Source organism: Podarcis erhardii (assembly GCF_964252035.2).
Source record: "Podarcis erhardii genome assembly, chromosome: 4".
Classification (NCBI taxonomy): Eukaryota; Metazoa; Chordata; class Lepidosauria; order Squamata; family Lacertidae; genus Podarcis; species Podarcis erhardii.
Window position 1 is genome coordinate 26189394 of NC_138508.1, and position 23733 is coordinate 26213126.

The 23733-nt window shown below is 44.4% G+C and overlaps 1 protein-coding gene, 1 long non-coding RNA gene and 1 pseudogene across 6 annotated transcripts in view; 2 read left to right on the plus strand and 1 right to left on the minus strand.

Annotated features, from left to right (window-relative positions):
- SPATA13 (spermatogenesis associated 13) overlaps positions 1-23733 on the minus strand; it is a 99798-nt gene that overhangs the window by 35064 nt on the left and 41001 nt on the right. For 2 of the 4 annotated variants that reach the window (XM_081860101.1, XM_081860099.1), the window contains exon 2: positions 5856-7649. The exons of 1 other annotated variant lie outside the window; for it this stretch is intronic. In XM_081860101.1, the coding sequence (XP_081716227.1) occupies positions 5856-7649 (1794 nt within the window). Of the gene's footprint in view, positions 1-5855; positions 7650-10018; positions 10109-23733 lie in introns of those variants that run through there. One more of the 4 variants, XM_081860100.1, reaches the window with a different exon arrangement.
- On the plus strand, positions 14886-17447 carry LOC309340551 (heterogeneous nuclear ribonucleoprotein M pseudogene; annotated as a pseudogene). Its single transcript has one exon. The product of its transcript is annotated as a heterogeneous nuclear ribonucleoprotein M pseudogene (transcript).
- Positions 18002-19298, plus strand: LOC309341314. The gene is made up of 2 exons (XR_014156201.1): positions 18002-18477; positions 19191-19298. It is a non-coding gene; the product is annotated as an uncharacterized lncRNA (long non-coding RNA).

Below are 23733 nucleotides of genomic sequence, written 5' to 3' on the forward strand. Positions count from 1 at the left end.
AGGACGTAACTGGCATCTTCTCCATCTGACTGCGGCTAGGTGGTCATCAGAGTCCTTTAGGTGATTTTCTTTTTAAAGCCAGGATCACATCCACCAGCTTTTTCACGGCACAGCAAAGTGTCAACATATTCTGCATTCTTAGACAAGGCTAAGTCCCAGGCTAGGTCCAAATTACCTGCACATGGCCTCTTTAGGCTCTTCCAAAACAGGACTTTTATGCTTTGGAATACCAGTTGCAAGTGGGGAAGAGTGGGGTTGTGCTCAGCTTCCCACAGGCATCTGGTTGGCCACTGTGGGAACAGAGTGATGGACTAGATGGGCCTTTGGTCTTTTCCAGCTTCAGGACTCTGCTCTTCTTATGACTTCCCATATCATCATCTCCCTTTATTGCCTACTTCTCTGTGTTCTCCTGCTCAAGTTAGCTTGTCACTGACCACTTCCCTTTTCAGCTTGCGCTCATTCCAGTTCCCATGCCCATTTCGTTGGCGTTTCTTGGTTGATGGCTGTGCCAAGGAATGCAAAGTTTTTAACATCCAAGCTGGCTAAGGCAGTTTGCGAGAAAAGAACAATGCTATCATTAATGGCCCAAAGAAGGTTTCCCACCCTCTTTTGCTTTGGATACTTCTCTAATCTCCTGAGACTGGAACTTCGTTATTACATTAATGCCTTTAATGTTTCATTTCAGTTTGATGAGAACAAAGAATTGATAGAATGATTCATAACCTAAATTGCAGCAGTGGCCTTGCCTCCCAATCTCAAGTTGTTGCTATGAGAACAGTTGCTTATTATGCCTTTAAAAAATGCTTTTTGGGTAGCAGGCAAATTATTTGATGATAGCTGTTGAAATCTTTCCCCCTTTACTAAAATATTCAAAGCTGTTTCCCCACCACCACCCCCAGCCAACATAATCTAAGGTTGCAATCTTGAGAACAGGTACTGCGGGATATGATTCCCCTTTTTGAAATCAGGGAATTTATTTCTATATGGATATGGTTTTTAGTTTTTAGACTATTGGTTACAGTAGTATTAAGTGCTCACACAGGTATGCCAACTACGTATTGTTCAAAACGTATGATTGGTCTAAAAAAGATACAATTGTCCACATCATGTAACAGAATAGTAACGGGAATAGTATAGCAGTTATAGAAATACGTCATGTTTCATAAGTTCATAAGCATGACAACTGGGGCAGGGGGCAGAGATTTTCTATCTCCTGGTAACATAGGGGCAACTTTCTGGAAAACATAACTGTTGGGTTTTCTAGTGGTTCAGAAACCAAAATAATAAACCCAAATAAGCCAATACACTACAGTGGTACCTCAGGTTACATATGCTTCAGGTTACATACGCTTCAGGTTACAGGCGCCGCTAATCCAGAAATAATACTTTGGGTTAAGAACTTTGCTTTAGGATGAGAACAGAAATCGTGCTCCGGCGGCGCAGCAGCAGCAGCAGGAGGCCCCATTAGCTAAAGTGGTGTTTTAGGCTAAGAACAGTTTCAGGTTAAGTACGGACCTCCGGAACAAATTAAGTACTTAACCCGAGGTACCACTGTATTTCAAATTCTCAAAATGAAATAGAAAGATTCAAGACCTATCCTATTATTTATTTTATTTTAACTATGTATATTGGACCTTTTAGGACAAAGTCCTAGCCAGTTACACATTCATTTACAAAGTACATTCTAGAAAGGTAAATGTTTCCTGTGTAAATTTTTACTTCTCTTTTTGTAGACGTAAACGCCCAGTTGTGGGATGATAAACAAACAGAAGCATGGTGGCCATGAATAAGGTTATGTTCTTGCTACCATATCACAATAGTACCTGGATTTTTTTGCTGCTGATGTTACGAGCTGCAACCCTGCAACCCATGAAAGGAGAACAGAATGAAGTTGGATTGTCACTCTCTGAACTGATAACCATGAATTCTGCCCCCTAAATACCAGACCCCAGAGTCATCCAGTGAAGCTGTATGGTGGGGGGTGGGGGTTCAGGACAAACAAAATGAAGTACTTCTTCACATAGCACACAATCAAATGATGGAATTTGCTTCCAGACAATGTAGCAATAGCCACTAACTTGGACAGCTTTCAGATGGAAGCAGACACATTTGTGGAGGATATCAAGTTATGGGGAGTTTCAAAATTCTGCACTGGAGTCTCAAATTACAAAAGCAAAGCATGATGTTGCGCATATGTAAGGGAGTATTCTGGATGGCTGATAAAACCCCAAACTGAAAATCAAACCTGTCAAATATGCATGGCAAGTTCTGCTTTAAAGTATCTCACCACTAGATGGCAGATTGAGAACACAAACAGACTGTTTCAAAGGACCCTAGTACAATATGGAAGAAAATGTGCAGTGTTGTTTTCATTTATCTTGGTTTTCCTATCCGTTTCAAAGCATGACTTCACACGTTCACCAAGTATGAGAACTGCATAATAATCTGGCAACCTCAAAAGGCTGCAACTTAAGTCTTCTGTGTTTTCCTGCGCCAACATAGGTCTTCTTTTGGTACTTTGCTTCAGAATCAGGAGCACGACTTACAAGCTTTCATTCAAACGTTACTAGCTCTAAGGAAGGCAGAACATGCAAACTCTCTTCCAGCCAATTAAGTAACAATATCACTAAAGACGCAAAGACTTACAACCCAAATATTTGGTACAGAGCAGATTCTGGGTCACAGAAAAGCATTTTTGGGGGGGAAACGTGAAGCCGTATTACAATGTGTTGAACCACTAAGTGCATTTCTGTCTATTTGCTAGCCAAGTCTTGTACAGAGCCCACTCCTGACCCTGCTACTTGCTATCCTTCTTGGCTGTAGATGCCAGGGACTGAAATTTGGACCTACTGGATGCAAACTGAGATTTCTGCATGGCAGGGGGTTGGACTAGATGACCCTTGGGGCATCTTCCAACTCTATAATTCTATGATTCTACCACTGCGCTATGCCCAAGCAAAACGCCCTGCCGCTGCCCTCATGACAACCTCCTCCCCAGGTCTCCTTCCCTGCTCCCACCATTGCACCCATGAAGCTGGGAGGAAGGGGTCAGATCCACAACCTGAAGCAAATGGCTTCACCTCGCCTAATGCATGGGCCTCCCCTGTGCCCAAGGAACTATATTTACATACTTAGTTTTTATTTATTCATTTTATCATCACATTTATTTCCCTTGTTTCCTCAAGGAGCTCAAGGTGACGTATGTACAGTGGTACCTCAGGTTAAGAACTTAATTTGTTCTGGAGGTCCGTTCTTAACCTGAAACGGTTCTGAACCTGAGGTACCACTTTAGCTAATGGGGCTTCCCGCTGCCACCACTGTGCGATTTCTGCTCTCATCCTGAAGGAAAGTTCTTAACCCGAGGTACTATTTCTGATTTAGTGGAGTCTGTAACCTGAAGCGCCTGTAACCTGAAGCGTCTATAACCCAAGGTACCACTGTACATAGTTCTCTCCTTATTTATCTTTACAACAACCCTGTGGGGTAGGTTAGGCTCAGAGGCAGTGACTTAACTCAAGATCGCCTTCTGGGCTTCATGGCTGAGTGGGGACTTGTAATCCTGGTGTCCCAGGTACTGCTCCACACCACGCTGGCTCTCTTCACATAAATGTTCTTATGCAGATCTCTACCGTTTATTCCAGTGACAGAATCTGTGTAGGATTTGCAGTGCATTTTGAAGCTTTATTACTTAACACCTAGAACTATTCTGAAGCCCTGACATTCTTTCATCCTTCCACACAGTGTAGCAGTTTGCAAGAGGTGAAATATGGACTGTTTTTATTCCTCTTTGCCCGCCACCATGTGATTCAGCTATTGTGCTAGAGGTGGCTCTTCCCTTCGCACATCTGCAATATAACATTTTAGATACATGTTGTTCCAAAAGAATAAAAGTATCTAACCAGTTACGCTAAGTATTACAAAATACAGGAAGTCTAAGCGATGGAAAACATTGGGTGGTATTAGACTTAAGTTTTACTCACAGCAGACACATTGAAATTAATGGACCTAATTTAGTTATGTTCATTAATTTCAGTGGGTCATCTCTGAGTAAAGTTGAGTTGAATACCATCTTTCAGATTCTACAAAATGGTTGGGGGAAGGAATGTGATTTGTAGAATTAATGAAGTTATGCAAAACTACAACATAACAAATTAAGCTAATAGAAGGAGCCTGAGAAAGTGAAAACACACACACACACACACACACTTTTTGGTTTTACTAACTGCTACTTATAGCAAGTAGGTCAGTCTTGCTGAGCCACAACATTTCTGCATTATTTTTACACCGTTCCATTCACTCATAGCAAGTTTTAGCCTAAACTGTATGAAGCATGTATCATAGATGCACTGGGCAGGTTTGACATAGACCTTCAGAACACCAACAGCTGCTTTATATTTATACCAGAAAGAGATATTGGAGTTTTACCTAATTAACCTCCTTGCAATCCTGCAATGATGTAACTGCCGGTATACGTTGCAAGTTAAAAAACAGGAAGCAAAATAAGAAAAAGCATGGAGCCTGAGTGCAGCAGAAAGTGGTTCCATCCCTGCTGCTCCACAAATTCTGTCCCCAGCTTTTGCTAAAGATATAGCACTTCTGTGCCTCAATATCTCACACAATTACAGGTATATTTGTGCTGTTGGGATGCGCTGGGAATTTAACATGCTGATGTATTTACTTAACATAGTTCTGCTCCCAAGATTTACTTCTTTTAAATGCTTTTAAATATTCCAGGAATGGTATATAACAGGGTGAGTGTTGGGGGAAGAATACCTTTGGCCCTCCAGATGTTGTTGGGCTACAACTTCCATCATCCCCATTGGCCATGCTGGGTGGGGTGATGGGAGTTCGATTCCAACATCTGGATGGCCACAGGTTAGCCACTCCTGGTATACAGTGTCAAAGGCCAATGGGCATATGAAAAGAGAGGTAGGGATTGGTGGACAAGATAAACGGAACAAGGTTCCATTGCAGGACACTTAAATCCTTTCTGGATGGAAGTTCTGACTGACCCACCAAAAGTTTTGAACTTTCTTTTAAGTTATTCTCTCCAAACCAACAGGACTAGACACCTGCATGTTATGTGCATATCTTAACAACTATAATAATGACTGTTACAACATTCAAGCGCTATACAGAACAGGGCTATTGAGACAAGGATTACAGATGAGGAATACATCTGAAATGATTAAGAAAGTTAACCATGGGGTCACTCTTAATTATTGGAATCATATGTCACCCACAGCTGCCAATTCATAAACAGAGCTCAGTAAAGAATGGATTATTTTTGAAATATGCCCCTAACTGTGCCTTTAAATAATGTACCAACACATACCACCGTTCAAACATGGCAGAACTGCAACAACCTGTTAAGATCTGTGTATGCAGCTCCTGTCATTGTGAAGCCTTCTGTATAATTTTAGCATGCTTGGGAGTGACTTCAAGGTCCCTTAACTGTTTAGCACCATGGCCACTACCATGTGGCTTACACTAAGTGTCTTTTGACAGGGCTCCAGCCATGGGACTCACCTAGCTGGATCCTGCTTGGTCTTGATCCTGTCACAAGGTGGTGAGGCTGCAAATTGCAACAGTGCTGCCCTCAAAAATGTACACAAGCCATCTCCCTTCCATGGCTTTCTTTATTAATGTGCACAGGAGGGCAAACTACTCCAGTTTCACCTTCGAAATGGAATTGTATACACACTTCTTTGCACACTTACTTACTTCTGAGTAAATATGCAGATAATATAACTGCAAGAGTGGTTAAAACATACACACAAGTTATCTAAGCCACACAAGTAATCTAAGGAGTATCACTCCTTCCTTACAGGCATGGGGCTTGCTTTCCTCCTTACCTCCTCCTTCTTTTCATCAACACTCACAGCTAAATTGAGACTCAGCTGAGAGTGGCTGCTGATGCCACTGTCTTCATTTGTGTCGTCAAAGAACACAGCTTGCACCGAATCCTGGAAGCAAACAGGGCTCTTCCCTAGCTTGGCAGAAGGCCCATCCCCTCTTCCCTCGCTTTCCACGGAGCTGAGTGACAAGGTGCTGTTCCTGTCAGGACAACGGAAATCCATATTGCACTTGAGGTTTTCGGCACAAGGGCTCTGCGGCTTGGGGATGACAGGTCTGGCAGGATGCTCAGTGCTGCTGCATGTAAACTGGCGAGAACTTCTTGGCTCATCAGAGTCTTCGTAAAACACTTCGTTTGCGATTGTCCCAACGTCCTGAAGTGGAGGCGGCGAAGACATCGAATCTGGAAGGTCAGAGGACGACATCCTGAGACCGCTGCCTTCGAGGGTTAATGTATTAGCCGCAACATTGTCATCCTCAGAACTCTGGACACTCGATGTGGAAACGGTAGAGTCTGGGCTGCTCCTGGGAGGTGCACACCTCCGCCTGTCTTTCTCAGTGTTGCTGGAAACCCGACGTGAGTAATCATCATGCAGCCGACTGTTTGATCTAGTCCTCTGGTTCGGCTCATTAGAGGATGGGATCTCGTTCTTGGGACTGTCTTTCTTCAACGCAACGTCAGCAACGTTGCTGACAAGTTTCAAAACTCTGTCGAAATCCTTCGCCCTGATTGGGCTCTTCCAGCGTTTCGACTGGCGCTCCGAGTTCCTGCTGGCTTTGTCAGAGTCTGCTGAAGAAATACTTGTTGTTCTCTGTGGAGTCTGCTTTTCGTTCACTACTTTGAGGTCGGTGAGGTTTGAGGTCGACTTCCTTTTGAATGAGCTCTTTTTCAGGAAGTTCAGGTTATCTGTGCTTTTGCTCCTCCGGTAGATGACTTTGCTGCTTTCAGAATCTTTCACTACTATTTCGCAAATCTGGGCCTCCTGTATGACAGGGGATACCGTCCTGGTAGCGTCCTGATGGCCCTGGATTTTATCGGTGTCTAATAAATTTATACGGCCAATCCCATAGGCACGCCTGATGCTGCGTGACCTGCGAGTGTTCCTCAGGAAGGAATCATCGCCTTCCTCCCCGTCAGAATGATCAGAAACAAAAGCATTGTCTGTTGTGCTTTGCGAGTCATGTAGTGGCCCTGAATAAGAATACCTGTTTGTTTGAACTCTCACCAACGTATTGTTTGGGACACGCTTTCTGATATTATTCTCCAACACGCTATCATTTAAGGTGTCAGAGTCTTCCTTGGCTGGCATTCCTTGGAGAACGGAGGATTTTAACTTCTTGAAAGATCCTATTTTCCTGATGGAAGACAGGGCATTCCATGTTGAGGGGTTCCCCATGACTATCAGAGAACGAGGCCTTTCCACATTGGAGCCAGATCTTTTCCGAGGAGTGGAGAAAAAGTGCATGAGTTTGGAAGGGCTGACTTTATCATCCTGGCCTTCATTTTCATAGCTGCGACTTGGGTCACCACTCTGACCTAAGGAGGTATTGCAGTGCTTCGATTCCTTATGATCCATCACCATACAGGTAACAGAGGTGCCGTTTCCACAGCCATTCTGATACGTTGTCATATTTTCTGCGTAAGCATCGGGATATATGGGGTTATATCTCACATCCAAAACCTTGTCTCCTTCATTCTCACCAAACCAAAGCTTTTCTTCAGTGGTGCATCTTTTGGGGTTGTTGTTTTCACATCTGTGGTGTGGATTTAGTTCTCCAGTAGTCTGCACTGCCTGCACCAAGAAAACAAAGCCAGCATTTAGCATGTTTTTTCTCCATAGAAAAAAAAGGATTCTTTTGTGTAAAATGCAAGGATTTCTTAAACAAGGCTCTCTCGTGGAATTGAGAAATACTTTTTGAGGACACAAACATTATCTGAGTTATTAATTACCGTATTTTTCGCCCTATAGGACGCACTTTTTCCCCTCCAAAAATGAAGGGGAAATGTGTGTGCGTCCTATGGGGCAAATGCAGGCTTTCGCTGAAGCCTGGAGAGTGAGAGGGGTCGGTGTGCACCGACCCCTCTTGCTCTGCAGGCTTCGCGGACCTCTCCGCAAGCAGCGGGAGCGCTCCCGCTGCTTGCGGAGAGTTGCCTGCATGCAGACGCCTGTGCGCACTGGGCTCCCATGGCTTGCAGAGAGCTGCCTGTTTGGGGGCTGGGGCGGGGGAAGCTTGGGCCTCCCCCGCCCCAGCCCCGCACCTAGGGGGGGGAAATAATTTTTTCCCCTTTATTTCCCCCCCAAAAAACTAGGTGCGCCTTATGGGACGGTGCGTCATATAGGGCGAAAAATACGGTACATCTACAGTCATACCTCGGGTTACACAGCCGCTTCAGGTTGCGTTTTTTCGGGTTGCAGACCACCGAAATCTGGAAGTACCGGAACGGGTTATTTCCAGGTTTCGTCGGTCATGCATGCGCAGAAGCGCTAAATCACGCTTTGCGTAGAAGCGCCAAAACGCAACCCGCGCATGCGCAGACGTGGGTTGCAAACGTGCATCCCGCATGGATCACGTTCTCAACCCGAGCGTCCACTGTATTATAAGAGGGGCATTTGCTCTGCAGGCTTGGGTTACTGATATTAGAAAGAATCCAAAGGGCCGGAATTTTTCCATGGATCAGGATCCAGCTCAAGCTCCCATTGGATTTCCTTCATGCTGTTGTATCAATGGGGCCTAATTCTGTAGTCAGTTTTTCCTAGGAGACCTATTTCTCAGGATTCCTGTCTTTGCCCCACAACACTCTTTGCGGTATTTCTCCAAAAGCACCTGATGAAGGGACCTGTGCCTGCCAAAAAGATGTTTGGGACTCTGACCACTGGGACTTGTTGAAAGGATGAGATAAAGAATCCTAAAACAAAAATAATAAAATAAATTTAACTAACACGTTCAGAATTCAGAGCTTAATAAATATTAAAGGGAGTGAAAAATATGAAACATGCCTCAGCCCACATACACAAATAACAAATTAAGCTTCTGTGTGGATTACTGGAAATTCAAAACACCCAATAAGTTTTTCAGTCTAGTTTTCATTTCTCCCTTAGAAGAAAAATACATTGCATAAGCACTATCTAGTACACGCTTCATAAAGTAACCTGGAAATTCCTAGAACCCTCCTCCTCAAACTCATCCCAGCCTTGTTAAGTCCATCTTTTCCTTATGTAGGAGTTTTATTTTCTTTTATTTAAAACTTGTGTCACAGTAGGAGTAGTGGGAGTTTAAGTGTGGGCTCCCAGGAGATGTTTTAACAACTCTTGCAATTCCATCCTCCCCTGTTACCCTATTCCCATATTCACAGCTTAACTGATCATACTGCATAAAGGGTAATTCACATGCTTGAACATAAATATTTACAAAGAGCTGCTTTAAATGGGGTTAGAACAATTTTTCAAATAACTTTAGAGGGAGTTTAGAACAAGGACTCCCATCTCAGCATCCTTTTAGTTCTTATATTTAAAAGTAAAAATGGGGGGGAAGGAAATTGGGGGGCTGGATTAAGTCAACGACTCTCACAGAAAAACATGACAATTGTTTTTAAATGTGCAATCCTAGACACCCTAGGGAGTAAGCTCCATTGAAAACAGTGGGGCTGACTTCTGAATAAACATGTCTAAAGTTGTACTGCAAAGTCATATTGCCCCCAAAATATATATATAAAAAGAACAGTACAGACAGGGAGTGAGTAAGTTAGTTAGTGCTTAAGATGCTGCATTATAATACAAATCAGTACATGTTTAATTGTACACACTTCTTTTTAAACAAACACTATGGGGTGAAAATGCAGAGAAAAACAAATGCACATAACAATTGCCACTGAAGAGGATGATTTTAAAAAATGCTTTCAAGGAATCGCTTCCCTCACTGGCCTGCAAAAGATAAGGAGTCCGCCTAGTCTTTTCCCCTCTCCCTCTTAGCTTTCCCAAGTTTCAGACTTCCAGTTCCAATGGGGCACCTGCTAGGCTCTGCTTTTCTTTCTAATCCGAGGAAAGGAAGAAAAAAAGAGAGCCCCCAACAGAGCAGATGTGCTCCTATAGCTAAGGAAGCCGGGGAAAGCCATGCGCTCGCCGTCCCTCCCTCCCTCCCTCCCTCCGGCAGCTGCGGTTACCTGGCAAGGAGGACTGGACTAAACTTTTCCGCCTGCACGCCGGACAGCAGATCACAGCCAGGATCGAGAGGAGGAGCTGGATCACCTCTGATCCTCTAAGGTAGCCTCTCCCCACCCCAACCCCTTACACCGGAGGGGAGAAGAGGACGGAGAAATGAATGTGGAGCAGCGGCAGAAACCTCCCACATAAACACGCCTCCTAGTCGCCTCCCCACCCCCACCCCTGGTATAGGAGGCTAATCTGCTCCCAAGCATCACTATGGCAGCAACCGGAACAGAGGGAGAGAGGGAGGGGGAGAGGAAAGACCTTAGTAGCAAGCTGGGCAATGACTAGTATTGGCAGGGTTGGGGTGCCCGGCTAGCCTAAGCGCACAGGATGGGGCGCCAAAGGGGCGCCAAAACACAACTACCACCACCTACGGTGTGTTTAGACGGGTAGCTGCTGCGAAGATCAATAAAAGGCCAACTGCACCGAAAGGAATTGGTGTGGAAAATAAATGTCCTCGCTCAAGGAGCCACGTTACCAAAGTCGCCCCCGGGGACCCCCTCTCCCCCAGGGATCTGTGGACAGTCCCTTAGCGGGCTGTCTTTGTTTTACCAAAAAATAAATAAATCCTTCCAGTAGCACCTTAGAGACCAACTAAGTTTGTTACTGGTATGAGCTTTCGTGTGCATGGACACTTCTTAAGTTTCCTGGAAATCTACCGAGGACCCTGAGACTGGTGCATAAGGATTCTTAACCGAGGAGCTTGTTTTTAGCACCAGGGCTGAACGGAGCTCGCGCCCCTTCAGCACCAAAGTCCATTCCGAGTTTGCCGCAGCAGCAGCAGCAGCAGCAGCAGCTGGAAAAACAACTTTGCATTTTTAGTTACAGATAGGTAGCCGTGTTGGTCTGCCATGGTCAAAACAAAATAAAAAAATTCCTTCCAGTAGCACCTTAAAGACCAACTGAGTTAGTTCTAGGTATGAGCTTTCGTGTGCATGCACACTTCTTCAGAAGGATCTGAAGAAGATCTGAAGAAGTGTGCATGCACACGAAAGCTCATACCTAGAACTAACTCAGTTGGTCTTTAAGGTGCTACTGGAAGGAATTTTTTTATTTTGCATTTTTATACTACCCATATAACCGACGGCTCTGGCCGGTTTGCGGACTATTAAAGGTCCAACGCAGCACGCACGGCGCGATCCTATACGAGTCACCTTAGAAGTCCAGTCCCGTGGACTTGAATGGGTCTTAAAACTCCCCGATGGCAGCCTTAAAACGGTATCTTAAACGCCACCACTAAAACCAATTATAAATCCATCAAGTGGAGTGGTGGTGTCAGAAAACCTTGCCCGATCCATCGCATCTCTATTCTTCCCCATCAATTCCCCGCCCCCCTCGTGGTGAGAGAAATTATCCTTGTCTCCGCAGTGAAAGAGGAGCTGATGCCCGTCCTGTGGCCCCTTCACCCTGGAAGCACAGTCTATGCCCTTTTATCTATAAAGATACAACGAAAGTTGACCCGGAGGGGAGGGCTGGGGGCACGGGATAAAATAATCACGCATCTCACTTAAAACAGGGTGATTTACATTTGAGCAAACACTCATTAAGTGCCCCTTCCCCACCCCCACCCGCCTTTCTTCCGACTCCGCCAGAGACAAAGGGAGGCTGTTTGGCTCTCCGTTTGGATTTCATTATCAATTGAACAGCCGATAACAAGAGTAGCAGCCCAGCCAATATAAATGACAAAAAGTGAACCAGGACAGCCAGCTTTCTCCCTGGTGGGGGTCGGGGAACGGTGCTTTGTTTTGTTTTTAAGATACCCTCAGAATCTAGCAACATTAGAAACATTGCAAGATTTTATTTTAAATCATATCGAAAATGAATTTTGCGAAGCTTCTTTAAAAATAATATTAAAAACTCAAGAGTGTTGTGTGGTTCATATTACCCTGCAAAATCGCTAGACCTAAATAAAAAAATTCTTTTGAAAAAGCAGCAGGCTAAGGGGGCAATCCTATACCCACTTACCTAAGAGTAAGCTTCACTGAAATTAATGGAATTTACTTCTGTGGAGACTTGCATAGGATTGCACTTTGAAAAAAATAACCCCCCTGTAAAATCTTGCCCTTATCGCAGTTCCTGCTGAGTCAATTCAAGCTGGTTGTGGCTTAAGAAATAGCCACACTGGAGGAAGAGGAAACTGAAGATATTTTAACATATAAATTACCTGCTGTTAATTGCCCATGTACTGTCAACTGCACAATTGAGAACTGTGTGTTCTCATTTGCAGAAATGTTTTACTTAAAACCTGAAAATTAAATAGCCTGTTCTGAGTTCTAAAATTTCACATGTTCTAATGCAGTGGCTCTCATATCCCCACCCCGACCAACCACTTGATAATCACAAAGGATCTAGCCTATCTAATGGCAGGCAACTGATGGGTTTTTCTACTTGTTTTAGCAACTGTCATATTATAGTATTTTCTGCATCACAATCTGAATTCTATGAAATAAAATATAAGAAATAAAAGAACCAATAACGTACAGTTCAAAACCATTATGCGTATTTAATGCAACTGATGTGTTGTGTACAATGACAAATCCACAGACATGCTGCAGGACAACCTGAATGAAATTCATGGACCACTGGTGGTCCACAGACCACAGTTTGGGAACCGCTGTTCTAAAGGGTAGTTGAGACATTGGTGAATATGCAAAGTTTCTATACATGTACATGGTGGGGAGTCTTGCTCATGCATGTTGAAACTGCCTTCTCATTACACACATTCAGGATAACTTCAGAAACAATATATCTTGTATATATACATATATCACACATACAATCTATTTGCAGGCTAGCTCAGTTGGTTAGAGAGTGGTGCTGATAACACCAAGGTTGCAGGTTCAAGGTAAGGGACAGCGGCATAGTCCTGCATTGCAGGGGACTGGACTAGATTATCCTCAGGATCCCTTCTATTCTATGATTCAGGCTCTGTACCTGCTATTGGGAACCTGGAATATACCATGGCTTGGGAATCAGCACTCTGAAACCCGGTCTCTTTCCTTGCTAGTGTTAACTACAGTGCCAGATTACACATGTATTAACATAATCATTTACTGTAGTTTGCTTTCAAACCAGAGATTGAAACCAATTTCTGATCCTGGTTTCAGTCTCTGATTTTAGAAGCAAACTATGGTAGTAGTAGTAGTAGTAGTAGTAATAATAATAATAATAATAATAATAATAATAATAATATATTATTTATTATTTGTACCCCGCCCATCTGGCTGGGTTTCCCCAGCCACTCTGGGCGGCTTCCACAGAGACGAAAAATACACTAAAATGTCACACATTAAAAACTTTCCTGAACAGGGCTGCCTTAAGATGTCTTCTGAATGTCAGGTAGTTGTTTATCGCTTTGACATCTGATGGGAGGGCGTTCCACAGGGCGGGCGCCACTACCGAGAAGGCCCTCTGCCTGGTTCCCTGTAGCTTTGCTCCTCGCAATGAGGGAACCGCCAGAAGGCCCTTGGCGCTGGACCTCAGTGTCCGGGCAGAACGATGGGGGTGGAGCCACTCCTTCAGGTATACTGGGCCGAGGCCGTTTAGTGGTAACCATGGTTATAATGGTTCAAATTTAAGTTGAAGCTAACCAGGGGAGGGGAGGAAAAGTCAGGAGAAGGAGAAGGTGTCAGTCTATGAGCACTAGCCATCACCAAACCATGGTTTGGCAACTTGACACAGTTGCACATACCCTTCTTCCACCTCTCCCTTCTGGGATGGGAATTTCTGTTAGCCACTGTTTAACTGAGGCTAGACATTATATTGATAGTGATGACTACCAGAAGGGGTTGAAATTAGGATTCAAATCCTGTTTGCAGAAACCCTAATTTGAACCATGGTGAACTGCTGATGCATCCATCATCTGTGGTTAAGACTGATGGCATCTCCTTAAGAAGGCAGGAAAGAAATGTGTGATACCCCAGACAGTTCACAACTGCTTAAGCATGGTTAAGTAATGTCAGGAAGGTTATGCAAGCATTGAGCCTAAGCAACAGAGGTACAAGAAACTGAACAATTACTTTTTGTAGGTTGTTCTAAAAAGCTGCAGTTCATTCTTATTATTTGCAACCTGTTCATTTGTCCCCAGCTGAACAATAACATATGTAATTCAATAAACCCTTCTGCAAACATCATAAAGTGTGGGAGAATCAAGCGTAGACATTAAAAAATGGAACAAGTTTGGAGAACAAAATCCCGATTGGTAAAGGGCAAAAGAGCTGTTAGTGTTTGTTGATGATGGTCTCTGGTATTTATAGCAACAGAATGAAAGGCATGTTTTAAAATTTTAAATCTCTGATTTAAAGAAGGTTTAATATGCATGTGACAAGGAGTGAAGAGGATTACAAACTGAAGCAGTGTGTGAAATGATTACAGAAAGGTGACGGGAAACAAGTTATACTGAAGGGGGGGTTCTGTCTAAAAGAAGAAAAAATTATTTTAAAAATGCAAATGTGTTTTGATATTAACAATTCATATTAATCCCTAGCACCGTAAATACTTTATATAGCACTTCTAATTTGCAATGTACTGTTTAGCTTTTATTGTGTTCACCTTTCAAAACCCTGTGCAATAAATCTTTATTATTCCCATTTCACAGCGAGAGACCAGAGTCTGACAGACAGTAATTTACCAAAAGGCTATATATCTGTGGTAGAGCAGAAATATACATAAATCTGCTTGAACGGTTCGCGCGGGCAACGGGCTGAGAAGGAGCAATAAATGGCGGTGGTTTTGGAGGGCAGCGCCAAGATGGTGGAAGCCGGGGCATTGGCCGGCGGAGGGATGGTGGCAGCCAATGGGGCTGAGAATGGCGTCGGGATGGCGTCCCCAAGAGTGAAGGCGAACGGCCAAAACAGAACGAGAAAAGGAAGGAGAAAAATGCCAAAGGGGCAAGAAGGGAGTCGCTTTGAGCCCCATGCCAGCCCTTCAAAAAGATACCGAGCCTTCATTACCAACATCCCCTTCGATGTGAAGTGGCAGTACCTCAAAGATCTAGTCAAAGAGAAAGTTGGTGAGGTAACATACGCGGATCTCTTAATGGACGCTGAAGGAAAGTCAAGGGGATGTGCTGTTGTCAAGTTCAAGATGGAAGAGAGCATGAAGAAGGCTGTGGAGGTTCTCAGCAAGCACAGCCTCAGCGGGTGGCCCTTGAAAGTGAAGGGGGATCCTGATGGAGAGCATGTGAGGAGAGCCGTACAGAAGGCCATGGCTGCATCTGGTGGCGGGATGGGGATCGGCCCTGGTCCCGGTGGCCCCGGGATGGTCAACATCCCTCCCAGCATCCTCAATAACCCAAACATCCCCAAAGAGATCATTCATGCCCTGCAGGCAGGCAGGCTTGGGAGAACGGTCTTTGTGGCCAATGTGGATTACAAAGTTGGCTGGAAGAAGTTGAAGGAGGTGTTCAGCATGGCTGGCGTAGTGGTCCGGGCAGACATCCTGGAAGACAAAGTTGGCAGGAGCCGGGATATTGGCACAGTGACTTTTGAGCAGGCTATTGAAGCTGTTCAGGCCATTTCCATGTTCAATGGGCAGCTGCTGTTTGATAGACCGATGCATGTGAAGATGGATGAGCGAGCCTTGCCGAAAGGGGACTTCTTCCCTCTGGAGCGGCCCCAGCAGCTTCCTCATGGACTCAGAGGCATTGGCATGGGACTGGGGCCAGGAGGAATACCTATTGATGCAAACCATTTGAACAAGGGTTTGGGTAAGGGCAACCTGGGACCTGGAGGAATGGGCATAGAAGGCTTGGGCTTTGGAATGAACAAAATGGGAGGGATGGAAGGGCCTTTCAGCGGAATGGAGAATCTGGGCTGTTTCCCTTCTGGGATGAACCTGGGCAGGATGAGCGAAATGGACCGTGGAGGCGGGTTTGAAAGAGACTTCCCGAGGAACGAAATGGGGATGGCTCGTAGCTTTGGAGACACCCTGGACAGGGGGCTGGGTGGTGGCAGAGGCAGGGCCAGCATCTCCATGATCGACCGCATGGCCACGGGCATCAATAGGCTCTCCTCGGGCATGGGGCATGGCATAGAAAGAGTGGGCTCCAAGATGGGGCTGGTGCTGGACCGCATGGCCTCCGGCATAGACAGGATGGGCTCCGGCATTGACCGGATGGCTCCCCTCGGGATAGACCACTTGGCGTTCAACATAGACCGCATGGGCTCTGGGATAGACCGGATGGAGATGGAGAGGATGGGCACAGGGCTAGGGTTTGGCATTGACCGCATTGGATCCGCCATGGACTGCGTCGGCACAACCATGGACCGCATGGGCACTGGCATGGACCGAAAGCTCCAGCATAGAAAGGATGGGCCTGGGCATGGACCACATGGTCTCTGCGGGGATGGGGCCCGCAGGGATGGGGCCCATGATGGACAGGATGCCCGCGGGGCTGGACCACCTCGGGATGGCCTCCATCAACAGGATCGGACTGGACAGTATTGTGGCCAGCAACATGGACAGAATGGGTCTCAACCGCATGGGGGCTGCAGCAACCAACATGGACAGGATGGGGCCCGCCATGGGGCAGGGCATGGGGGCAGGGCTAGACAGGATGGGGCTCGCCATGGGGAGCACCTTCGAGAGTACGATGGAGATGGACAGAGGGAACTTTGCCGCTGGAAGCTTCACCGGCGCCCTCGGGAACGGAGGACCTGCCACCACCGCCGGTGTAGCCAGGAAGGCTTGCCAGATTTTTGTGAGAAATCTTCCTTTTGATTTCATGTGGAAAATGCTGAAAGACAAGTTCAATGAGTGTGGCCACGTCATGTATGCAGACATCAAAATGGAGAACGGCAAGTCCAAAGGGTGTGGCATGGTCCGATTTGAATCCCCGGAAGTCGCCGAAAGAGCCTGCCATATGATGAACAGGATCCAGCTTCGTGGCAGGGAGATAGACGTATGGATTGACAGGAATGCCTTAAGTTGTGTTTTTTGGCACGGGCGTTTTTAAATATGAAGGGAGAGCGCTTGGGGTTTGTACTTTCTTGTTGGGATTTTTTAAAAAAATTGGATGTGAAGACAACTCAGTTGCTTTCTGGAGTAATTTTAGTTCCTTTTTTAAAATAAGATTTGCTTTTTTCCCATTTTACTGTCCTGGGTTTTTGTTTTTGAATTGAAACTGTATTTTAACATGCACAATTTGGTTCTATGTAGTGGCGTCACATTACACTATGTCTTTGGTAAATAAACGCCAGTGGCGGGTGTCTATCAAGTCTTGTTCCCACCCTTTCCCTGGTTAGAGAAACTCTTTGGAAAGACTCTCTGAAGAAAGCAAGTAGTGCTGATAACTCTGTATCTGTTTCTCCTATGGGAAATATTCCACCTGGGAACTTCTGTGAATGTCTGAAAAGTGTTTTTTTTTAGTGTTTTTTTCTTGGAAAATGGACAACTAGACCATGAGTCAAACCAAAACCACATGTCTTGTATGGAGTCGATGTCTATATTAAAAATGTTCTCTTGTAGATTACAAAGAAAGAAGAAAAAAAAATCTGCTAGAACCGGCTCAATAATCCCAGTCTTGCACATTATTCCGCTCTGAACAGTAAACTGCCTCCCCTCCCTACAGCTTTCTTACCACTTTTTCATCTTTTCTTCCATTTGCATATTTGCATTTGCTCTGTGCACTTTCACCTAAGTTTCTTCAACGAACTTCAGTATTAGTCTTCTCTCTTTGGGAGCCCATATGTGATGGAGAAAAAATGGGATACCAAACTGACAGTAGGTATGCTAAGAATCACGACCTCTGGATGAATATAATTGATTTAGGGTTTGATACAGTCCTCAAGCTCCAGACATTTGCAGAAAAATAGGTTTGGGGTCAGAAAATGCTCACTCGGGGAGAAAACTTCAGGACTTTCCCTCAGCACTTGGTTTCACACCACAGCTGAGAATGTCCAGGCCCACTCCCAAGATTCTTGAAACAGGTAACAGAGGCCATTCTCACGTCTCCAAGGAGAATGGAATAAAAACAGCCCCAGCTGGGGAGATTCTTCTGGAGTTGATCTGCCACAAAGCTGATTTATGCCTTCCTCACTTCTGCCTTTACTTGCAAGGAAGCTACCTAGCCTGCTGTGAAGATCAACAGCTTGGAGTCTGTCCCATAAAATGAAATGACATGACACTGAGGGGTTGGGGATGAGAAACAGAATGAAGATGTTTGGATAAGGGAGAAGATGGAAAAGGAGACAGGTGGTGAAGTAGACTGAACTAGGCAAAATGGAGTGTGGGAACATGACCGTGGGCAAGAGAATTCCTGTGAAAGTGCCTCCTCACATATGGTTTATTAAAGCAAGCTAGCTTCGTGAACCAGAGTACAAAAATGTCTCCTTTCAGTAAACCACGGATTTGGAACCCATGGCTCTTCAGATATTGACTCCAGCTCCTTGCATCCACTTTCCCCATCCTTGCAGTAAGCCATAGTTAAGACTAACCACAGTTTGTCTGGGTTTGCGCATAAAGCTAAGCAGCAGCTAGTTAAAAACAGAAATGAAGGCTTCTGATCTCCTTGTCTATGCTTTTTTTGCGACTAAAACATTTTTTGCTATGTCCTAATGCAGTCATTAAAAGCAGATATTTTTCATAACCCCATCTCTTAAAGGGCCACCTGTTCAATTCCGGGGGAATGGGTAAATGTGAAAAATGAGCCTATATTAAATTGCCTGATTGCCTTTTTAATTTGAAAGAAGCGTGTAAAAAGAACTTACTAACTCTTTGCTAAAGATCCCCAAATGTTCTTTCAATTAACAACATGCATGAACTCAAGGTTAGAAACTAACTTGTCCCCAAAAACTAATGGTTGAAGTGCAACAGAGATTTCATCCTTTATCAGTACCATCCTTCTTCACATTTGCCAAGAGCTTATTGCACCCCACTCCACTTGGCACAGAGCTGCAATTTAGGTTGGGGAACAAAGGCCGTGTGGAGTGACGCAATCTGAGAAACAGGACCTCTGTGTACCAGGTTACCATTATATTCTGTCAGAGCTGCTCTTATCCACCCACCTTCACCCGTGCAGCTGCATGCAACTTAATGGTGGATTCAGCCTTTCAGTCTGGAAGAAAGCTATTTATACCCTCACTGAGCTTGCTTGTGACACTATTATTGTTCTCCCATCCTCAACAGGCATTATTCAGGCAGCATGACATGAAGAAACGGTCCATACTACAGAAGAGCAGTTTCTAATAAATAGATCATTGTGTCTCAAATATAAAGAAAACTTCCTGTTTCTAATTAAGCAGACTGCAACTCTACCTTTCTTTCTTTCTTTCTTTTTGTCTCAACTTATGACTTAATTGACTTAATGCTTAAAAAACAGGGAAGAGAAACCATGCATGTAAAAGAAGAAAAGAAACAGATAAATGGAAGTGGTCAAGTTTCTTCAAATTTTAATCTTACAGATTGGTTTTCCATAACCGGGTTTTAAAAGCAATTATGGCTAATAGGTTTCATGCTAAACGAAAAGCATTTTCAGATTATGGGGAATCATGTTACAGATGGAAAGAGATATAAAGAACAATAGTAACTGGCTCTTTCTGATTTTCATGGAGTTTTGGTCTAATCTAGCAAAGTTATATTTCTAAGTATTTGTTTTAGTTTAAAACTTGTCCTATCCCAGGATTGGAAACAATGTTCCAAGTGAAGGAAGAGGGGGCATATAAGGCAGGTTCCTATCTTGAATGCCCACAGCCTTCCATTCTAAGTGTTCCTCCATACCAGCCTTTGCCAACCTGGTGCTCTCCAGATGTTTGGGACTTCACAAATATTGTTGTAGTCCAAAACATCTGGGGGCACCAGACTGGCAAAAGTTGCACTATACAGTGTATGTGTGGAATCATTTGTAAAGTCCCCACATTTTGAAGGTAGTTATCTTTTGTCCAGCAAACACATTTCTTAGGTTGTATACACACCATATACAATCAGCATGGTTTGGTTGGTCATTATGAGAACAGGATGATGGACTAGATGAGCCATTGGCCTGATCCAGTAGGCTCTTCTTATGTTGTTATCTTTACAGCACATTTGAAACATATTCATTGCCTCAATGAATTCTGGGCACTGTAGTTTAGCCCTCCAGAGGTACGATTCCCAGAAACCCTTAGCAAACTACAGTGCATCATTCTTTGAGGGAAAGAATGTTTCAAATGTGCTTTAAAGGTATAGCATGTATGTAGCCTAAATGAGCCATTCTTATGCTTAACTAACAAATTATTCTCTAACTCAGCCTTTCCCAAGCTGACATCCTCCAGGTGCTCTTCCACGACAGCTCACATCATCCCTGACCTATAGTCATAATGGTTGGAGCTGACGAGAGTTGCAGTCTGAAAGGCTGCTCAAAATTGCATACAATGTGTGCTTGCTGAAAGATTTGCAGTTTCTTTTCTTGCAATATTGCAGCAAGAGAAGAACATTGCAGCAACACAAGCATTTTGCAACATCATAACTGCTCTTGTTGCATGATGCAACAAAAATACCCCAATGAATTTGGCAAGAAGCTGGTTACCTTAGCTGCCTCTGCGGTTGCTATGTTGAAAGGCTCTGGACAATTAGATGTGTACAAAAAGACACAGCAAAAGTTAAATCCCACCAAAATCAAGTGATTAACTGTGCACTTTGAATCCCATTTACAGATGCAGGGATATTTTCAACTGGGTTTATATTTCATCTATTTTCCTTGACCTGAGCTTTGTCACTGGATGGGGCAGCCCCCGTAGGCGGGGTAGCTCTAGTCATGCATAGTAGCTCCTACCATGTCCATCATCCCTCTCTCTAAGCCTCTTCGGCTTTTGCAAAGGTAACAGGAAATGTAAGAGCTTCACACTGCTTGTTGCCCTGTATCTCCAGCTGGTGTGAAACAGTTTTTATAGTGCAATCCTGGGCATGTGCTACTCAGAGGTAAGTCCCACAAGTTCAATGAGACTTACTTCCTGGTCAGTGAGTATGGGACTTCAACCTAACAGAGAGATGGACAAGCTGTCCCTGCATCGGGATCATGCGCTGTCCCCTCAGCATGGAATATGAAAAATAACTTTTTTTGCTCAAGATGCAGAGGAACAGGAAGTGTGACACAGTCACATTAAAGTCTGACAAAGGGAACATTTCCTGTTCCCTTTGCCTCATTTTAACATTCAAAGCCATTCACAACAAGGAAGACTTGAAAATTTCAACCAGTAGTTTCTCTCCTCTGTTATGGAAGTTTCCAACCTTTCAAGTTTTAAGGAATCTTTCCTACTTTGACTTGTCTGTTGAGAAACCCCTTCATGAGGATAGTGGTGCAACGGGGTAATGTTACACTCTTCCAGTCTTTCCCAACCTTGGGTCCCCATAAGTTGATTCATGAGTCCCAGCCAGAAGACCCCAGTGGTCAGGAATGATGGGAATTGTAGTCCAACATCATCTGGAAACCCAAGGTTGGGGAAAACTACTCTAGTCTTAAAGTATTACCAGAATACACACACTGGATTTAATGGAGCAGCACTTTAGATGGTAATTAATATGTGTTACTTCACGTAATATGGTTTTACAGGGGGAGGGATCTTCAGATAGTAATGTGTATGACTTAAAAATAAGGTAAGCCAGCACTCTTGCTCATTCTATGGACTTGGGGTGGTATTCAATTAAGTTTTGCTCAGAGCAGAGCCAATGAAAATAATGAACTTAGTCATGCTCATTAATTTCAGTGGGTCTACGCTAAGTAAAACTTAGTTGACTACCACCCCAAGTCTGTAGAATGAGCAAGAGTGCTGGCTTACCTTATTTTTAAGTCATGCACATTACTATCTGAAGATTCCCTCCCTCTGTAAAACCGTATTAAGTGAAGTAACACAAGATACCTGTCCCAAAGACCTATCCTGCTGGTACTACTATCTTAGATAGGAATAGCCAACATAGGGCCCTAAATAGGTCACTGCACTACAACATCCTAACCCCAGTTAGCATGGGTTATGGGCAGAGACTATGGGATATGAGGTCCAACAACATCTGGAGGTCACCATTGGGTATTCCTGGTCTAGGGAGTGCACTCAGTTCATGGAAGGCCCAGAACAGGCCTGTTTGACCTCACCATAGCTATGTACATATTGAGCTTGCACCGTATGTGAATCTACATATCAGGGAAGATACATCTCCAGCAAGCTTGTCCACCACTCCTTCTCACTGAGGAATCTCTCATGAGCTTCCAAGGAACCTGGTGTTTCCCAGAACAGTGCTGGAAAACCATTACTCCATTCTATGTTCATTAACTATTATTTTTTTAAAAAGACTAAAATCTCTTTTGTACAATGATCTGAAATGGTTTAAATGTCAATCTCATTAAAACTCTCTTTGATGTCCCAATGACTAATTCAGCACATATTTCTCAAGCGTTCAACGTGGTTAGATTAATCCCACACTTGCATTTTTTTAAAGGCTTCTCTGCTTAGCTTCTCTAGCTTTGCACATGCTTCATCTCACGCCTCTGATTTCTCACAGACTCTACATGGCCAGCCACTGTGCCATGGCTACGCCAATGTTACGTTGCCATAGTAGAGTTGCAACCTTATGCACTCCAAGCAGCAAAGAAGAAAGCAAGACAATGCCAATGTGAAGAAGAAACAATGCAGCAATACTGCCCACCAATCCACACTACTACTAGTTACCATTGTCCACCACTCACGACATTGCCTTCTACTCACACCAAGCAGGGAAGACAGAAATACCTATGTGACATCTAGGTTGCACCATGGTGAAGTATGACGCTTGATGTCAACAGAACCCATTCTATATTTCCTCCCATACACATGGGATGCCCTCAGGAGAAAAGAGTCAATAAGGGCTCACCCTACCACAAGACTCCTGTGTCCTAGGCATTAGGAGAAAAGCAATCACAGATTCCAGGGCTCTCCTCTGATGGGGGTTCAAATTCCTTGGTATCCCCCTGGGATACCCCTTTAAATGCGGGGATGCAGAATCCTAGACTCAGGGGTCAGATGTGCCTCTGCACACCTCTCTATCAGGCCCTCAAGAGTCTCCCCAGGCCCCACCCCTTACCTTCAGGCCCCACCCCTGCTGTGTCCTCCTTGATTGTTTTTGCCTGACTGGTATATGTTGTTGAACTCTGGTGCTGCCTCTAGCTTGTCTGGATTTATTTATTTTATACTCCACCCTTCTCTCAGTGCAGGGCAGCTCACAGCATAAATTAAGGCAGATACAAACACCACACACACACACACACACACACACACACACACAGTATAAATATTAAAACAAATGGTAACCCTATTATAAACAGCACTGAAAACACATTAAAGCATTTAGAAGCGCATGCGCGCGCACACAAAGTACAACACCCTGAGAAGACCCTGCTGCAACAGCCAGCTGGTGGCCAAACATATTTGTCTGCTGGCAAAAGGAAAGCAGAGAGGTGGAAGGGAGTTCCACAATCTGGGAGCAGCCACCGAAAAGGTCCTCTCAGATGGAGAGAGGGATATGTATAGGCAACGCAGTGTAGAAAGATAAGCATCAACTACATTGCACCACTCATTTTTACACCTGGCCCCACCCTCCACTACCATGTGGCCCTGTGGACATTTCTGCAACAGAATGTAACCCTTGGGCTGAAAAACATGTACCACCCCTGCTTTGGTCAGGAAAATAGCTAGGACCAGAGGAAGGAGTGCCAATTTATTCA